Here is a 19,561-nt window from a genome sequence, read left to right as displayed (position 1 = left end):
AAGACACAGCAGCTTTAATGCATTAATCACTCTGTGATAAGTGGGAAAATGACCAAAACATTAAAGAAATTAATCCTAAGTGTGAGTAAATGTTAGGTATATGATCTCTTAAACAACTTCAGGGAAAACATTAAGAGTGTCATACTGGCAAAATGGTTCTTTCTTCTTCCAGATACTGAAACTCCTGGAAGTTGAAGTCAAACTCATCATCATATGCAAGCAGCTTCTGCTCCTCGCCATTGCGGAAGTGGCGCATCCGGATAGCTCTGCCAGCAAGATGAGCATGAAGAAGTACTGCAAACACGTGAATCCCGCTAGGTCTCTCAGCACCTAGAGCCTGGCCAGGGGAAACCAACACCATCAGTGTGCTTAGGTGCAATGTAATGTAATGCATAGTGAAGATATATTAATAAATGCAGTTCATGTTCTGTCAGTTTACAACAAAGTACAGTCTGGAGCAAAAGCAAATCAGAATGTGAAATTAAGGTTTTATATATTAAAAAGTTGCTGGGATTTTTATTTTTTTTGCTTCTTTTTAATAAAACCATGTCTTAATTCCAAATCCACATAGTTTTTATGAAAATCAACTGGACTGCCAATAGTTATCAATACATTAAGACTTTTCATAGAATCATCATCATAGGATCACAGAATGGCTCGAGTTGGAAGAGACCTTAAAGATCACCTAGTTCCAACCCGCCTGCCATGGGCAGGAATGCCACCAGCTAGATCAGGTTGCCCAGGGCCTAATCTAACCTGGTCTTGAATACCTCCAGGGATGGGGCACCTACAACCTCCCTGGGTAACTTCTTCCATTTCCTCATCACCCTCTGAGTGAAGAATTTCCTCCTAACCTCTAATCTAAATCTCCTCTCTTTCAGTTTAAAACCAACCCTCCTTGTACTGTCATTATCTGATTAAGCAAAGAGTCTCTCTTTTTATAAGTCCCTTTTAAGTGCTGAAAAGCTGCACTGAGGTCACCCCGAAGCCTTCTCTTCTGTAGGCTGAACAGCCCCAGCTCTCTCAGCCTTTCTTCATAGAAGTGCTCCAGCCCCTTGATCATCTTTGTGGCCCTCCTCTGGACCCATTCTAACAGATCCACATCATTCTTGTGCTGGGGGCTCCAGACCTGGATGCAGCACTCCAAGTGGGGCCTCATCAGGGCAGAGTAGATGGGGACAATCACCTCCCTCAGCCTGCTGGACACTCCTTTTTTAATACAGCCCAGGATGCAGTTGGCCTTCTGGGCTGCAAGCACACACTGCTGGCTCACGCCAAGCTTTTTGTCCACCAGAACCCTCAAGTTCTTCTCTGCAGGGATGCTCTCAGTGAGTTCTTCACCCACTCTGTACTCGTGTCCGGGATTGCCCTGACCTAGGTGCAGCACCTTGCACTTGGACTTGCTGAACCTCATTAGCTTCACATGGATCCACTTCTCAAGCTTGTCGAGGTCCCTTTGGAGGGGTATATACCATAATTTTATATGTATTATATTGAAATCTCAACATTACTTTAGTGTTACTGACCAATACTGATGAATGTGGATGTTTATTTATAGATAAATAAATAAATATTTAGATGGATCTATGCAGCTATGAATGACATCAATATTGTGCCACTTTAAATTAAGAAGCTGTAATTACAGTATGTCCTACTTCCCATCTTCATGTCAACAGACAGTGAAATATTCTAGGTTTATATCTGAAACCTTTTTTCCTGGTCAAAAACATTTTAAAATCAGTAAATTTGACATCACTTCCATTCCAATTGAGATTTACAGATCCAAACTTTGGATATACTAAACACTTCTTCTTCAAAGCCCGAAATCAAAATAGTCTGTTATTGCAGTAGCTTTCAAGTGTAGCCTTAAGGTCAGAAACCTCACGATAATAGATTACTCCAGTGTTTTTAAGCTGAAATATGCTACAATAATATGTAACTTTTAACACCACTAAGAACAAAACTAAATTCCATACGTAATTTGCCCCTTCAATCCACATCATGCAAAGAAGACATTGATCCAGCCTTTCGCTAAAAATGACAGAGTATCTGAGAATCTCAGGTTTCAAACAATATTTCCATTATCTGTAGAGAAATTTAAGCTGTCTTCATGAAACCTTGTGTTTAATGAATGCATAATTTTTACTTTGGGCCATACAACAAAACCAGCTCAGGTCTTTAGTTTCTGCGGTTCATCTAAGAACACTTTTCAGGCTTTCACTTTACTATTAGGAGCCTTTTGCATGTGCATAGATCTTAATTAGTCTCTCTCAACATTTCTTTTAGGTTAGTGATACCAGGCTATCAATAGCTTTGCCTTGGAAAACAATGTATGTTTATATATTGAACACAGAATTAAATCATTGCAAACACAGTATCATTCCATATTACTTGTATCAGAAAAGCAACCTCAATACCAAGCATCCGAAATACCCAGATCCAAAAAGATTCAAAATTCCTTAGAGCAGCATGTAGCAGATGCTTTTGCTCATGTCTTTAACCAGCAACTATCAATCTTCCCAAGACGATAAAGAGGCTGTCCTAAACTATTTCTAAGCATGAAAACCACTGGTGTCAGGCAGGAGACATACCTCTTCCAGACACTCCAATGTGCAGTGACCCTCTGACACAAATTCAGGCATGCCTGGTGGGATATTGTGGAATAGGCTGACCCAAAGACCAGCTTCAATAACCCCAGCATCATATTTCCTTAAAACCGGAGTATAAAATAGCCTCAGACCAGAGTTATCTATCAAGCCTGCAACAAAAAAAACACAGTCAGCCATGGCTGTAAATCAGTATTAAAAAAATATAAAAACCCAATCATTTTGCATTTTTAAAGGCTTGTCCTAAGTTTCTTACATGAAAATCGAGGAATCAACCTCAATAACCTGGAAATTAGTCAAACCATATGCAGGAAGCAATAAATAGGGGCAGCCCACAGGAGGGTTGTTAAAGACGGTATGTTGATACCTGCGCTGTTCAGACACAAATGAAAAATGTGTGCTGCTCATAGTCCCTTCTGTTAAGTTACCAAACATGGATGTCAGAGAAAAGAAAGGAGACCACAGGCATACCAAACAAAACAAGGAAATAAGACCTCAAAAGGTGTCATGTGTGATTTTAAAATAAAATATTTAAAGCACAACTTAAAGTTGTATTTGTTTTTTTTCTTTGAACTTTTGGAGCCGTGTGTTATATTCTGCTTGTGAATTTATTTATTCCTTTACCTTAAGCCCTAATATTAATCATATTTTTTCTTTTAGATTGCCTGTCACATTACAGCATACCTCAGATGACCAAATGCATCCCTTTCACAATCTCCCCAATTAAGAGTATGAACTAAACATATGAGAAATAACTTCCTAAATCACAAACTTGAAGATAATTACAGCACTTTGAGTAAAGAAGGCAAGAGAACTACACTGGCTTTTAATCCTGCCCTCAAGGACTTCTCTTGATTTCAAAAGTAGTTTGAAGAACCAAAGCCTACTGTAAGAAGGTTGAGCTTTTAAAAGTGAAAATTATGTGAATCTACTTCATTCATCTAAATGCCATATGCATTTGTTTGTATATCTACTCAGAATTTGTACCTCCACTCACTCACTGATTATAAATATTTATCTTGCATTAGCCATTTTTATGAGGCAAGATATAAGCAAAAACAAAGATTAATTTGTATTACACAAGCCTTAAATTCTGTGTTAGCTCATCTGGTAACTTCCTGTTTGCTGCTCCTTTTCAAATTTCAGCTTTGAAAATCAAAAATGCAAAAACATTGCCAAGTATCTCAGAGAGGTAAGAGGCTTCCTCTATTTGTCTTCTAAAGAACAAAACAGACATAGCAGTGGCTTAAACCAAATTTTCCATCAGTATGAAATCAACAGGTTATTTTAAGACAGGCAAATGACAGAGGGACAGAGGAGGCACTAAGTCACTCCTTCCCTGTAGTACCTAAGACAGAGTAGCATGTAAGTATTACAGAACAAACGATATGAGCTAAGCACAACCAATTACAAGTGGTAGGGAACGACAAGACAATCTGCAGTGTACAAATGATATTTCAGCTGATATACACTGTACCACAACATCTCAATTTTAATTCATTTTGGAATCTGCACTCATTCCCTTTCTGAAGCTATCTATAATCTCGTCAACTTGGATTTTTGTGGTATTCCCCCTTCAAGCAGGCTGCTAATATCTAAATGCCAAAAATTGTTACAATATCTAAGAGTTTTTGTTAAATAAAATCAAAAGAGGTCATCTTTCATATTAAAGGGGATGTAAATGACTTCAGAAAAGGAAACATTCAAAAACAGACAAGAAGCAATTCTTGAGTCTAACCAGGAGCCAGCACTGACTATGAAGCTGAGTCACTTAGGCAAACATTGCCCCAAATGCAGAGGTGAACCTGATGGCTTAATTGCAAGACCCAAGCTGGGAAAACACAGACCCCAAAATGGGAAAAGAAAGGTGATCTGGTGGCAGGATGGGTGGGAGGACTCGCACACCCCACCTGCACCGAAGCAGCGGGAGCACCTGGGTCCTCTCTTTCCCTCTCTTATCACAATCTCATACCATGTATTTTGTCAAGGAGGAGAGAAACACCACGCAGATCACAGACACCCTGCTCTGCCTACGCTCTCTGAACTTTCCCAGGTCTTCGGTGAGACTCTGTGTTCACCTGGGGCTGTCCCAACAAACAGCAAAGCTGTCCCCATTGCTTATGAAGGAAACAAAATATTACTGATTCCCAGATTTTGTGTGCGTTACTTAAACTAAACCAAAATCATACAGCACAGTCAATTAAAAGAAAATAGTGAATTTAGGGACACAGCCTCATTTGGATACAAGCTTTCTGCAAGTGACACATCAGGCTTTCAGGTAGTATTTGGTGGAAAAGCGTGTAGCATCAAGGATGCAAACAAAGATTGCTGTATCACATAAGAATGTGCATGCTGAAGGGTGAGTGGCTGTCATTAAATAAAACAATTTTAAGAAAGTTCATTTCTGACATCACAAAGAAAGGGAATAACAGTAAGAATGCCCTAGCCAAAACAAAGGAATTTACTTAAATACATAGGGATGTAAAGACAGACCAGTACACTGTGCTGCAATGGATTTTACTCAGTTCGTCTGTACTAGTCATCAGAATATCCTCAGACATAGCAGCTCAACAAATTGTTGTTAAAGAACGAAAAAAAAAAAAACTACTGATCTTTTCAAAAGTCAGCTTTGAAGTATCCTAGATTTTTGGGTGCTCCCCAGTTTCACACACAGACTTAATTTTCTTTCTTCTAGGTATAAATAAATTTTAGAATGAAGATTAAAAAATAACATTATAAAAGAGAAGCTTATCAATTAAGATAAACTGGTTTTACCTAATGAATAGTCTAGAATCCTGAGTTTTCATTTCACTTTCAGAAATTACCCACAGTGTAGGTAGATGTCTTTAAAAAATACTTTAAAAATGAATAAAAGGCACATTCCCTGTGATGCTATCTAGCACTTTGAGTGATGTACTGCTATTTCTCAATCTGAATAATGAGACTTCTGGATCTCTGATATGGATTTCAGAGCAAAAGCAAAGCACAGAGAGAGAGATAACATGAAGAATGTTGTGATAAAAGGTGTATTCACCTGGTCCACAACTCCTTGTATCTCTGAATCTCCCACTGTCTTCAGGCTAAGACAGTGTGAAGTTTTTCTCACTTCAGTGCAATGAGAAAAACACTGGGAACCAGGAACTACTGAGCAGGGAAAAATAGCCTCAGCTTTGCATCTCTTCTGCTTGCAGTGTGATGCAATGAGAAACTCCTGTGTCTAGTACATTTTTCAAACTTGCATGTTTTAAAGAGTGTGAGGGTACAAACCTTCCGTGTATGATGGATTGTCGTAGTGCACCTCCATAAGAACAAACTGAGGGTCAGCTGCTGTGCCGATGGATAAGCCAACGTGGGGAGGGTAGGTGAAGCCCTGGAAATCAACACTTGCACATTAATCTAAGGAACTTTTCCCATAATTAAAAGTGTTTTTTCTGTGTGTGTGTGTGTTTATTTTTTTGTGTGTGTGTGTGTTGTTTTTTTAATAAATAAAATTACCGATACAATCATCATAATAATTAAATTTACAAATGTAACTTTCTGAATATGGTATTTTGGCATACTAGATTTATTAATACTGCATGCACTAAATAACTATGCCAGTATAAATTATTAGGGCTTGTGCTTTCCAAAAGATAAAGCCCTGAGCAACCCAGTCTGTCCTCATGGCTTACCCTCCTTGAAGCAGGAGGCAGGACTAAAAACTTCCTGAGGTCTCTTTCAACCCGCATTATCCAATGATCGTATGATTTTTTATCCTTTATTTATTGCTTGAGTAGAAAATGAAAATGCCATTTTAGATGTATAAACACTGCACCATCAAGCAGTTAGTCTGACAATAAAATCCGTATGAAAAAGTGAATCTACATTTTAAATGTTTCTAGTTTACAAAAGCAGTAATTTTCAGGGAATACTGAAGTTGTTTGCAACTAGATTGTTTTTCCTGCATAAATCACTGCATTCTAAGAAAAAATTATTTCAACAATAAAAACGATCTTAATGGCTACATTTACGTTAGGAAGCCATGTGATGAAAAAGAAATTGATCTGTACAGCATAACAGCTTGTGCTGGACCCTCTGTCCTCAGACTATTTTCCTTGGACAAGCTCTACTTAGACCCTATGCACTGAATCCCATTTGTTGCTGGGAGGTGCTGGGTTCAACCCCAAACATTCAATTTAACTTGAAGTTAAGGAAAAAAAAAAAAAGAAAAAAAAAAGCAAGCTTAGTGAAGTGGGGATAACTGGGAGATTTGCTTCAGAAGCTCACTCCTGATTCAATGTAAAATACCAGTATCTTATAAATGAACTCATTTTATAAATGAACTCATATAACATATTCACTTTTGGAGGAATGAATCTTTACTACACAGATACTATGTTTGAGATCCCAACTTTCCGATGCTTGATGGACATTAATGAATTAATCTCAGAATATAGTAGTAAGTATTATCACCTCCATGCTACGTAAAGGTAAACTGAAGCACTGTGAGTACTCCAGTAAACCTGAATGTAACCCTCTCTGTAGATCTTTAACAGGACCATCCTTACAAAAGCCTTCACAGAGTTTGTGAGATGATAACTTATTTATATGAGTTTTTTTTTTATTTCACTTAGTTTAAGAAAGTTGAAAATACAAATACTAGGTCAGAGCATAGCTGATGGCAAAAATGCACAAAGCATACATCAGGGATAATGCTCATAGTGGATTAAGCTTCTTTTGATGAGTAGCTACATGGGTAGCACATCCAGCCTCCTCACACTGCAGCACTCAAAGACAGTTTTTGGACTGCTGGTTGGCCAGTGAAGCATCCAAAAACTGTGATCCCCCAAGTCCCTCTCTTTGCCTGCACCAGGTTTGAGTGGGCATGCAGTGAAGCAAGGGGGTAAAGAAGGGTTGGGATGCTTCTTTTGGCAGTAGTGCTGCCTCATGTCAGCTGAAAGCATTAACTGCAGCTTAAATTAGCATATGAAATAAACTGAAAACACAGCCTGGGGTTAACATGGCATCAGAGACTGTGTTTTCAGTAGATATGCCCCATTGCCACAAGCGAAGTCGTCCTTGTGCCGGCTCTGCACCAAAACACAATCACTCCTACACTGAAATTATGCCTTTTAGGGCTGGGAAGGAAATTTCAGAATGATTTGCCTGAATGGGGGAAGGTCCTTCTTAGGCACAAAAGGAGTTAGACATATGTCTGACTTCAGTTGGAAAGTCTTGGATGCAGTCACCTACAGAGTGCTTTTCATTCTGTCATCCTCCACAGATAGCAGACATTAGTCCTTGCTGGAAGCAGTGCATTTTCTTATCAGATGGGGCAAGCTGATATGGTGACAGATTTCCATGTTCCCAAGTAATCTTTTTCTGCCTAAAGCATCAACTCTCTGTACTATTTTCATTATTTTTAGCTTGTCACTCAAGACGTTCATTTCATTTATCACTTAGAAGGCCAACGAGAAGTTGAAGACAGCGATGAATCCATTTAGGGATTGTGCTTGTTTACCCATAAAAAATAAAAATAAAAAAGACAGATTAAGAATTCACTAACATGCTGGAAGGAAGCTTTATTGTGATATACACCCTCCTGATGCCCCATTGATGAACCATGTTAGACAGCCATTCATCCTACCTCTCCTCCAATGGCCCAAGCAAAAATGACTGTCTCACATGTGAAGAATGAGTCTGGCATGTTGGGATGGTAACACTCGTGTCCGTAATCCAGCACACTGTCATTCAAGTTGCTGCTGCACTGATACAGCAGGATATGATGCACCAGGTTCTCATGGCCCTTCTGGATCAACGGCTCAACCTGTCAATGTTAAAATGAAAACGAAAAGGAAAGAAAACACATCTCAAATATGACTATTTCAATGTGGGTACGCAGACAGAACAGCAAATTATATGGTGCACTTTTATTGAAAGAGAAGCCTTGATATTCAATTGTAACTAGGTTGAGATGCTACTTCAGCGTTCCTCCAAGCATTAAAAACATTTTTAGGTGCATCAGTAGGGAACAGGAAGAAAAATCTGCGTCTTGATTAAACCTATGTTGCCATCTGTCTTGTTCTCCCTTATCCCACCCTGGTCTTAAACTGTCACTTGTCTTTCTCCCTGCCCAATCCTGTTTAGCTGCATTCCAGCATGAAGGGGATATAAACCAGCTGTATGTCTGCTCAGCTAAACCAGCTTGGTATCTGAACTACTCAGGACATTTCATCCCTGTCTCTGCCTCTTTTGTACTACTTTGAACTAGAGCTGCCCATAAATTCTGTAAATGTAGGGGGAGCCTGGAGGTATAACCCCACATTCCTCAGCAGGTCAAGATGGACTTCCAAATTTTTTAGACGTCTATGAAAAATTAGACCTAATTTACAGTCTGTTCAGTTGTAAAGACCTCATTAAAATTAAGTCATTCCACAGAGGTCGGGTGCTCCAGTCTGCTTGTGGCAATGAGGAGCTGGAAGGTTCTCAGGGGTGCAGGATTGCCCACAGTGTAATGTGACCACTGAACTTCAGGGTAGCCCAAAATTTCATTCCAATATAACAGTGTTAGCTCTCTCTTCGGATGGATGACGTTAAATTACCTCCATCAGAGATGACATCTGGGCAAACATGAATACTTCTAAAAAAATTATTTTGCTTTTCAGTAAGATCATATTCCACAAAATATCAGCGTATAGAAAACAATATTAAAATGAAAAGAGTTTCTTCCTTGTTTTGCATTCAAAGATTGAATGCAAATCCATGTCGATCATATCTACCTTTAAGTTGAATAACATACACATTCTCTGTAAAAGTTTTCACAAGAAAGGTGAAGGTTTAGCAATACAGCACTTAAGATGTGGAGAGCCATGCAGTATTGCATTTTACTATTGTTAGGAAAGAGAAGGTGTTTTAAAGAGGAAAAAAATGCATATACATCCTAACATTGCATCTATTTGTTTTGCAAGCACATGAACCCCAGGTACCAGAGGACAAGAGCAGGGTAAGAAAGAATAGTTTATTACCTTATTAAAATATTTTCAGCACAATATTGTCACCAGAAATTCATCTCTGCACTTTCTTCAAACCACTAAACCAATTACAAAAGGGGAAGGGCAGGAAGAAGTGACTAGAGCCTGTTCATAACAAGACCACCCTCAGAGATATAAATCTGCAAAATACCATTGAAGTCGGGCTCTTGGGGAGTCCAGCTGCTGCTGAGTACCTGCAAGTCTGTCCAAGAAGTGCGCAACCCAAACCCACCCACCTCACTGTGCTTAGAAATCAATGGAAGGATGCCAATTTACACAGACATACCAAAGTTTTGTTCTGATGGCTAGACTGAAATGCTTCACAAGGGATATTCTGTACTGTTTTCAGTAATCCCTATTTTGGTTAGCATTACCATCATCATGAATTACTCTACTATGAAAATAAAGGTATTTTTGAAAAGGTGCAAAGAGTCAGTTCACCAGTCAGAAAAGAATTCATATCCAAATATATCAGGCTGACTGACAGTGATTCAGAAATCCATTTCAGCTTGATGTTGCTTCCTCCTCTGCTCCTTCATATACATGCACATCTATCCAAATGCTGCAGAATCGTATCATGGTAGTTTATAGATGAAACAGCAATGTATGTCTTGGGAATTTAGAAATTCCACAGTGTATGGGTTAGTCGGATGATGGTTATGGGAATATTATCTCTGTATCTACCAAGAAAAAAAGAATATTTTTGTCCAAAGACATGACAGTTCTGCCTGCTGCTACAGGATCCCAGTACCTGCTGTGCTTACAATCACTACTGCAAAACAAGCTTCCCCTCAGAACAATGGGACAGCACCAAAATTAGAAACTCACATCCTGTCATCAGTTTCTTACTGTCAGATACCTAAACAAAAACAGCACTTCAGAAAGTAGTTTTGTTCAGCTTTCTTTAGTGAAGAAAAAACAAAAACAAAAACAAAAACAAAAACAAAAACAAAAACAAAAACAAAAACAAAAAAAAAACAAAACAAAAAAAAAAACAAAACAAAACAAAAAAAAAACCTTGAGCATCTTTCCAGCGTATCTTGTAGGACTTCTCATACTCTTCACATGCACCAAGAAATAATGAAAAGCAGCAGTGAACTTAAGACCTTTCACACATTTTAATTACAACTTGGTTACAGAACTACCACCCTTCTCTCCTTCCTTTTAAACAAAATACAGAAAATAAAAGGAAAAAAAAAAAAACCCTACTAGGTGTGGGTCAAAAATCTTTTAACAAAATTTTAGGAAAATCACTCATGATCACAAATTGTTCGTTACCCAGTAATGTAGGGAAATATTTTACTGGCCAGCTCCCTAAGGCTCACAGCATCATTTCTGACTGAAATGAGAAAGAAAGAGGGTTCCCTTTCTCTGATTCAGTGAGTAGCTAACTATACTTACTTAGTGGAATAACTTCAGCAGAAAATAAAATCAAAAACTTTTATTTGACCCTTTATTCTAGTGATTAACTGAAGCAGGGATTTAAACATGCCAATTCTACATCCCAGGTGAGTGCTGTCCTAGTTACTCAACCGTTCATCATTGTAGCTTATAGAGTGAGGAGGGTGTTTAAGCTGCCTCCCTCTTCCTCTCTCACTTTCCACAAAGAGCATCTGTGCAGCTTAATTTGCTTCAAGCAGAAAAGAAATTACAAAACCTCTTTTTTTTTTTTTTTTTTCAATAAACAGAATTCTTGTTTTCTGGCCAGTCTTACAAACAATGATGAACAACGACCAAGTTCCTCAAAAATGAGGCCAAATCTAGCAAACCACTAATGCATTTAAATGTACGATAAGTAGTCCCAAGTGTAAAATCAGTTGCTAGAGCAGGTATCTACAATTAAATACCTAATACCAGGGTGGCCTGGTTTCCAGAGCACTTGCAGTCCCAATGAATGATAACAATTTCTGGGATCATCTCCTACAAGGTTATTCCTCTACGAACAGCTCTATATCAGTCTCGATCCCTAATTATAGCCATTCATTCATAAAATGTGAACTGTTTAGTGCACACATTCAGAGTTTCCAATTATTTGAATTTTTAAGCATTTTTTTTTTTGGGGGGGGTGGGTAGTAGTCTTTAATCCACAAACCACAGAACTGAAAGCTTAGCTAAGGTCTAAGCTTGCAGGTCTCCAGTCACAATAATGGTGGGCCAACACTGAAAAGTCACCACGGCTGTCTTGTGCATTCGTCTTGGGAAATAATTCAACTTTTAGAATACTTATGAAAAGATAATAATTTACTATGCTAAATTAGGGCATGAAGAAAAATATAGAAAAGGCGATAAAAGTAGGCATACTATATAATAGATTATAAACACTGCAGACTTCATTAATTTTTGTTGGGATTCTTATAGATAGGCTTGCTTAGTTTGTACTTGTAAAGTAAGGGGACACTCAAATGTCACTTTCAGCCACCAATATCCGAGAAATTTAGAATGGGTTGTAGTGAAAACGGGAGTCAGCCCCCAGATTTCACTTTCAGTAATTATGAGGAAAATTGTGACTTCGAAAAGTTGTTCCTTTCTCTTTCCTTGCTAATTCCTACTCACCTCCTTTTAGCCAAAGGAGTAAAGAAAGAGGCTGAAAAGAGATTCAAAGGGAATATACATATAATTACAGAAAACATCCGATTCTCCATTTTACCTCATTCTTTGAGGTGCCTTCACTGTTGCTGCAATGCAAAGAAGAACCAGATGTCAGGGCTCATCTGTTTGCCATGTCGGGAATAAGCCAAAAGAGATACTGCACTACTGGGGCACCTCAGTGACTTCCTCGCCTGCAGGCAAAGTGCATTTTCTGCTTGACATTTCATAACTGCCAGGGGCTTGGAGAACAAAAGCCTTATGTCCACTCTGCATCAAATTGCCAAAAGCATTTGGAACTGGAAAAAAATAAGTGGATGCACAAGAATTGCCCTCCTCTGCTTTTCACAAAACCTGCAAACAGAAGCTGCTGTTTTATTATTCATGAAGGCTTTCTTTTTGCATCCTCTCTACCTTTCCTGAAAGCTTGGGTGAAACATCTTGCTAAATGAGCACACTGACATACATGAACGTATCTGACTTTCATTAAAAGAGGTAAAAAACAATAGATGTACTATAATCCCCCACCACATCAAATCATAGTTCCAAAGAAGGAGGTATTTAAAATAAACATCATGCAAAATAAAGACAATGCCTTTTGCAACCAGAAGTATGGGTTATGGTTATGGTGTTTGATTAGCATTATCTGTACTGATGGGGCAGGTTGAGAGGTGTCAAAGAGTTCTCTTCATCATTACTGTCTCTCTTAGTACTTCTCAAAATATTGACTTTCAAAATATATAAAAATAACAAATTCTCAATTTAAGTTAAAATAGAAAAGACACTTGCTTCCCACCTGTTACTTTAACAGAAACCCTATTTTAGTCAGCAGGTTTACATCACACGAACAAAGATAATGCCTACGCTCACTAGTTCTGGATTAGTCAGCTTCAATTTTTCTTCCTCTCTTCTCTGTTACCTGTTATCTCTTTACCTACTGCACAAACTGAACATACCATGTGCATTTGTTTCATTAAAAAAAAAAAAAAGCCAAAATTGTAACATAATAGAGGCTTGCATCTTAAGCTGCTGATAAGCAGGGTCAAGATACTAATGTAAGACACATTAAGTGGGATGAAAATGCAAACAGATGAAATGGTCCAAGAAGTTAGATTCCCTACAAGGAAAAATTATCTCCAGAAAGCTGGAAGTCTTTCTTGCTTATTCTTTTTCCTCCCTTTTTATTTGCTTTGCTTTCTTTGATGTTACAGCTGTGGTTTGTTCTTCATGCCTGTTTGTGTGAATGATAAAGGTCAGTAAACTATCTCCATAGTCTCCCCATAGTGTCCCTGTTACAAAATACAGTTCACAGATCTTAAGTAAACAAAATGCTGAATTTATTTTTATATACAAAAATAGCAACAGGTTTTTGATCTTGTTGCAATGATTTTTTAATATAGAAATGTCAATGAAAAATACAATTTTATTTTTTTAGGCTCAAAAGCTAGCTTCAACTTAATTTTACATTTCAAAGTGCCCAGATAAAATGTGCTGCCAATAATCTATTACATACAGTGACATCTAGCCTCCTTTAGCCAAAGGTACACTAATAAATACAGACCACAGACGTCTCTTGCCTTGAATCTCCATGGGATGCCTTGTTCACATATTCATAGAGCTAAACTGTCTAATAATTGGTCGTACAGCTGCCTGAACCATGTCTGGGCATTAGTTGTTCAGCAGTGGTCAAAACCACGCCAGGCAATCTGCAATGAAGTAAAAGGAATGCAGTCCTCAAGCAAGGCCGTGATACTAAAAATGAAAGGGAATGGTTTGAAAAAAGGACAGACGTACCTCAGCCCAGAGTCTTCTTCAAACTGACTTCAGCTGCACGTGTTAAGCTACTAAGATTTCCAGTTCCCTCTGGAGAACACTAAAAAGCACGAAGCATCCTGCCATGACCTCTACTAACCAAAAGACACTACAGCATGGTATGGCATTTACCACTGTAAATGACTCCAAACAAGGCCTTAGCCTTACACAACACTGTGTGTATGTACCCCCGGTGACACAAAGAAAAAACATTTTTTTAAAATCTCAAAACTGAAAATAAAAATTTGTCACAAGATTTTGTCCTGGCACTGCTGTATCGAACATTCTAGCCCACAGTTGGCTATTTTATTTATATGAATTTGCCATGTCTGTCATGATTAACTCAGACCAAAAAGTGATGGTTGTGAAACTGAGTGCTGGCTGAGATTACTGAAGAGAATTTTTGTAACAGAAGATGGAGGTTTTTGCTCTCTGCTTTCTATACTCATCCTTGGGAAGAACAACCACCATCCTATTGACTACTCTGGACTTCATACTTCGTTCCAAAATGTACAGCATGTACATACATTTAAATAACTGTTCAATTTAGAAAAGCTCCTCAAAGGTAGATACAATGTCATCAAGATTATTCTGATTTTTCTTTTCTTTTCTTTTTATCTTCTTTTTTTTTTTCAAAAATGTAGTCACAAAATAAACAAATATTTATCTAAAACATCTGATTAAAGGTTTAAGATTTTTTCTTCCAAAAAGCAAATACTTGGAAATACTTGGCTTAATAAAGTTGGATCTTTTTCAGCAAAAACTCCGTGTACACACCACCATAAAAAAAAAAAACAATAATAATATGGTTTTATTTTTATATAAATTTTCAGAAAGAAAAAAAAATGCTAGTGTCTTTCTGCTTAGCATTGGTTCTTCCATACAACTCAAAGGTGTGCTGAGCAAAAACCCAAGAGCTAGAAATATGCCCCTGAGCTGGGATAGATGTTTAAGTACATGACCCCAAGTGTAGACCAGATTTTTAACCCCAACAACCCAACATCTATCTCGTGTCTGGAGGATAGCCTGTCTAGGCCAGCATTGCGTCTGGGACGCAAATTTGCTGCAGACTTTCAGCCTCAGGTTCTGGAATCCTGGGGTCAGGCAGGGACCATGCTTCCAGCCCTCCACCCACCTGACCAATCTGTCAGAAAGCATTAAATTAATACCACAGAACAGTTAGAACTGAAAGAGATACATCAAACGCTCAACAGGCTGCAGTCTAGCATGGACTAGCTGCTGTAATCTTTACTGAGATTGGCCCTATCATTTCCATGCACACAACTACAGGTCCATTTTTTTTTTTCTCACTGAATAATCCAGACCTTAAATTCAGCCATTACTAACAAAACACTTTAAACTGCTCTTGATCCCGAGTGCTTCTGAATTTATACTCTGCTGTTTATTAAAAAGGTGTATGGTTTGGTGAGCAAATTGTAGGAGACATAGCAATGCCACTGTATCTATTTCACTGGTGGTTATCTATGTATAAGCATTATTGCTTATCTTGAATTGTCCTCCAAATGTAAAAATGTTCACCCAAATTATTTTCATACACATTACTTACAAATTCAAGCTGGAGAAAAATAAAACCTGTGTAGCTACTGACATATCTGGCTTCTTATATTTTAATATGAAAGAGATGCAGATGTAGCAAAGGCGCAGGCAACAGCAACCACCCCCACCCCCAACCTAATAATGTGATTAGGTAAGGTTTCCTTGGAGGATGGAAATTTTCCAGCCCAAAAATAGAGGTTCCATACAACTTAAGGCATTTAAATTTGCATGGTTTGTCCATGGTGTGGAGTTGTGTTTTTTTTTTTCCCCAAAGCAAGATTCAAATACAGGACATAATCCCAGGTTGAAATAACAGTGCTGACTTGTTTATTTATTTATTTAAGTTATAATGTTGGCATTTGTTTTTATCTGGTTTTGGGTATACTTCAAAACATGTAACAAAAATTCTAACATCACTGTGGAGAAAAAAGTACTTACCACATGAATGGAAAAACTTATTCAAAGCAGATATTTCCTGTTCTTGGTGTAAAGAAGAAAGGATTTGTTTACTCAGTGACTGTGTTGTTCAATGAAGGCTCTTATTTAAGTTTTATTAGTATACCACATTAAGAACTAATTACCATACTGCAGTTTTAAGCTGCAGAATTTTCATAGGAAAAGAATAAGGCCTTCATGATAAAAGTTACTGTTGCTGTGTTGTTATTTGGAGAGGAGACTGTGCCTCTAAATTCACACAAATCCTTCGGTCCCCATATATTATATTAATTAAAGAAATGCTAATGATTGAACTGTACATCCAGAATTTCTATAGATCAGTGTGCAGAATAACTTAAATATTTTAATTAGGAGAGAGGAATCAAACAACATAATAATCATGAAAAACAAAGCATTTAAAATGAGAACTAGAGATAGTTTAGGGCTTCTTGTTCTCTCTGCCTTTGAGTCCATTCCTAAATTCTTATTCCTAATTAATTGCCTGGAACTCTGCCACTGACAAAGAGTTTCAGATTTGAAAGGCATGCAGTAATTTAGACTAAATCCAGAAGAAATATACCTCAAAGAAATATTCATTTAAAAAATGGTTTCTGCCTGAGGTACGTCTGAAGATTTAAGATAACACATTTAGCAACAGTTAAAAAGTATAACCCTAAGGACCAATCTGATAAAAAGCTTGGGTCAAGAAAAAACATGTTTCACTCAGTTACGCTTTCTGGCAATATATTTACTGCACTCCTAGGCAACAGAAAGATGGGCAGAATTGTTGCGGTATTGAGTACGACCAGAGTCTCTCAACATGCCATACGCACCAAACAGAATTAATCGGCAATTAATCAGTAATATCATTACTTTCTTGGGAAAACAATATAATAATACAGTAATATGTAACCAGATACTTTTCAGATCTGAAGCCAAGATGGGTAGTCTATAAAGAGTGTATATTATTTCCAGATGAACATATAATTTGAACAGTATAAGTAATGAAGGTACTTATCAAGTTACTTATACAGTCAATGAAGGTACTCCCTTTTTGTTCATGAAATCTCCATTAATACACAGAGATGTCTAGCTGCTTCTTTGAGATGGCAAGGGAAGAGGTTTTAACAGTATTGTACAACTGCAAAATGTTCCCTTTGATGACAGCTTAATAACTTCATACTTGTTGTCTTCTTGCTTGGGAGGGAACAAGAAGCTTTACCAAAGACAGACTGCGTGAAAATATCCAACATGTCTGCTTTGTGTTTTACAAATACATGGGCTTCCTGTTAGCAAACATGTTTTCTGAGAAGGAAATGCTAACTTTTGCAAAGGAGAACCAAAGGGGAACATGCACGAGAAAGACTTTAAGTCTACAGATACTGAGTGTCTACAGCAGTCACCAGCCCAGACTCTCTGGCACCTGACATCCACTGAAGTGATAGCATGGGATAAAATATGCTCAAGGCTAGCAATGTTGACTTGGCACAGCTTCCCTCTAAAAAATTTATTTACAGGTTTAGCATACATGAGATGGTTTACAAAATACATGTCACTGAGTAGTGTATGTTAGGTTATGCCTAGGTTAATACCATGATTTCCACATTTTCTCACCCTGAGCCAATCCTGGTACGCTTGCTCCAACACCCATCAACAGCTCCCGGAAAGCCACACAACAAGTGCCATTTTCAGATGACATGGCTCTTTGGAAGTCACTTAAGAATACTGTAGTAAAATTATATTTCTTATGATAATTTTCTTATTTCTCTATTCTTATTCTTAATTCTCTATACATATTATAATTGTCTAGAAACCAATACTCAATTCGAACTTCACAAAACAGAAAGACACAGTTCCAGTCCAAGCAACTTATGAGATAGTAAAGGCAAGGTCACTGAAATGAGGGGAAAGAGAAAGAAGACTGGCTTTCAACATTTAATAATTTAGATACTTATGTTTTCTCAGGTTAGGGTTGTGTGTTTGTTTGACTGTTTTTTTTTTTTTTTAATTTTAATTAGAGTCATGATGTAAGTTATTTTCATAACAGGTAAAACTTCACTTAAATTGTGGCACAAAGAGAAACTGTTCATCATCTAGCTGTGGTTCAGTCATCAGCTGTGTGAATTTGATGTCTTATATGCTATGTCTGGACTTGGTGGAGTGGTATTTCTGACTAAATTATTCTTCCAGTGTTATTAGTGCTCTTTCTTTCTATTTTACCCCCCAAGGGAGTCAATGAATCTATGCTCTGGACATAGCTGCAACTACCGTCCACTGCAAAAGGAGGCAGAAATGGAGAAGGTATCATAACATTACTCTCTGAAGACTGAACCAGTAGCTAATGCTGGGGTTGGAGAGGGAGAGATGGGAACTGAAGAAAAATACTTCTTATAGTTAGATCGGGGATGACATTTCTTCTCCCTAAAAATTAGATTGGAGCAATTAAGTGTGGCCCTACTGAAAATTTAAGCAAATTTAAGCTTAAGTAACAGCTTAAGATGCTGTTACTACGTGACGCATCTGAATTAGAAAGTTGATTGAAAGAACCAATGCCAAGCAGTTAACAGGACTGAGGTAAATATGCTCTGTGATCCATCCAGATGCTTACTTCATACTGTGTAAGCCCCACCAAGTCAGATTTTGCTAACTATGAACCTGCTGTTCTGCTATTTGCTCAGAAGATGGTTTACAATTGCTCATCAGAGGCCCAATTCTTCTCTGAACTATATTACCTGCTATGATAAGAACTGTATAATAAAACTATCTAGGTTGACTACGGATGACTTCTAGACAAGATTTTATCTTCTCAGTGCACTAGCTAATCACATTATTCTAAAACTGAAGATAAGAATGAGGAAGGAAAAAAGACATTTTACATGACATAATGGGGTAAATCAGTTGCAATCCTCTACTGAAGATCTCAGAAATGGGAGTTGAATCTCCAAGAGCTTCACCAAAGCTGCACCCTCCCCTTCCCCATGCTCACCTTTAGTCATATTTTAAGTTAAGTGCATATATGCAACTAGAACTTACATAACTTCTGACTTTTATTTAACCAGAAAGTCACATAAAATATGTATTTTCCAACTATGTGTTGGCCTAGTGAATACAATTCCATAATGGATGGACGTTGTCTTAAACAAATAAATAAATAAATAAAATCAAAGAAACAGGATTAAATTAACTAGATGTTCAAGTTTGCTGATGACAGAACTGAAGTAGATTATTTTTGCATACCAAACATGGAATAATTAATAGAGCAATAGGAGCATAGCTAAAGTATTCTTATTGTAAAGATATACAAGTGAAATGAAAGAAGATTACCACAAAATAAGAATACATTCCACTAAGAAAAATTAAGTTTGGTGTGACAGGAAAATCTGTGGTCATAGTAGTTTCATCTTTGATCACAGAATGAAATAATGCATGAAATAATTTCACATGTGAAATAATTCAGCAGATTATGAAAAAGAAAAAAAAAAAAAGACAGTATTTCTGTCATTTCCTCAGAGAGCTGCTTGGGAAAATTTGATTTTCCAGTCAGTTCAGTTATAT

The 19,561-nt window shown here is 37.5% G+C and overlaps 1 protein-coding gene across 1 annotated transcript in view; it reads right to left on the bottom strand.

Annotated features, from left to right (window-relative positions):
- Nucleotides 1-19,561, bottom strand: part of MOXD1 (monooxygenase DBH like 1) — a 53,228-nt gene that overhangs the window by 12,271 nt on the left and 21,396 nt on the right. Inside the window, exons 5-8 of the mRNA XM_080583819.1 lie at nt 8,233-8,412; nt 5,874-5,976; nt 2,592-2,758; nt 146-337 (exon numbers count right to left, since the gene is read on the bottom strand). Of these exons, the coding sequence (XP_080439945.1) occupies nt 146-337; nt 2,592-2,758; nt 5,874-5,976; nt 8,233-8,412 (642 nt within the window). The remainder of the gene's footprint in view (nt 1-145; nt 338-2,591; nt 2,759-5,873; nt 5,977-8,232; nt 8,413-19,561) is intronic.

This window comes from Anser brachyrhynchus (genome assembly GCF_964034855.1).
Source record: "Anser brachyrhynchus genome assembly, chromosome: 3".
NCBI classification, from domain to species: domain Eukaryota; kingdom Metazoa; phylum Chordata; class Aves; order Anseriformes; family Anatidae; genus Anser; species Anser brachyrhynchus.
Note: the sequence above shows the minus strand (reverse complement) of the source record. Positions and strands in the feature narration are given on the sequence as shown.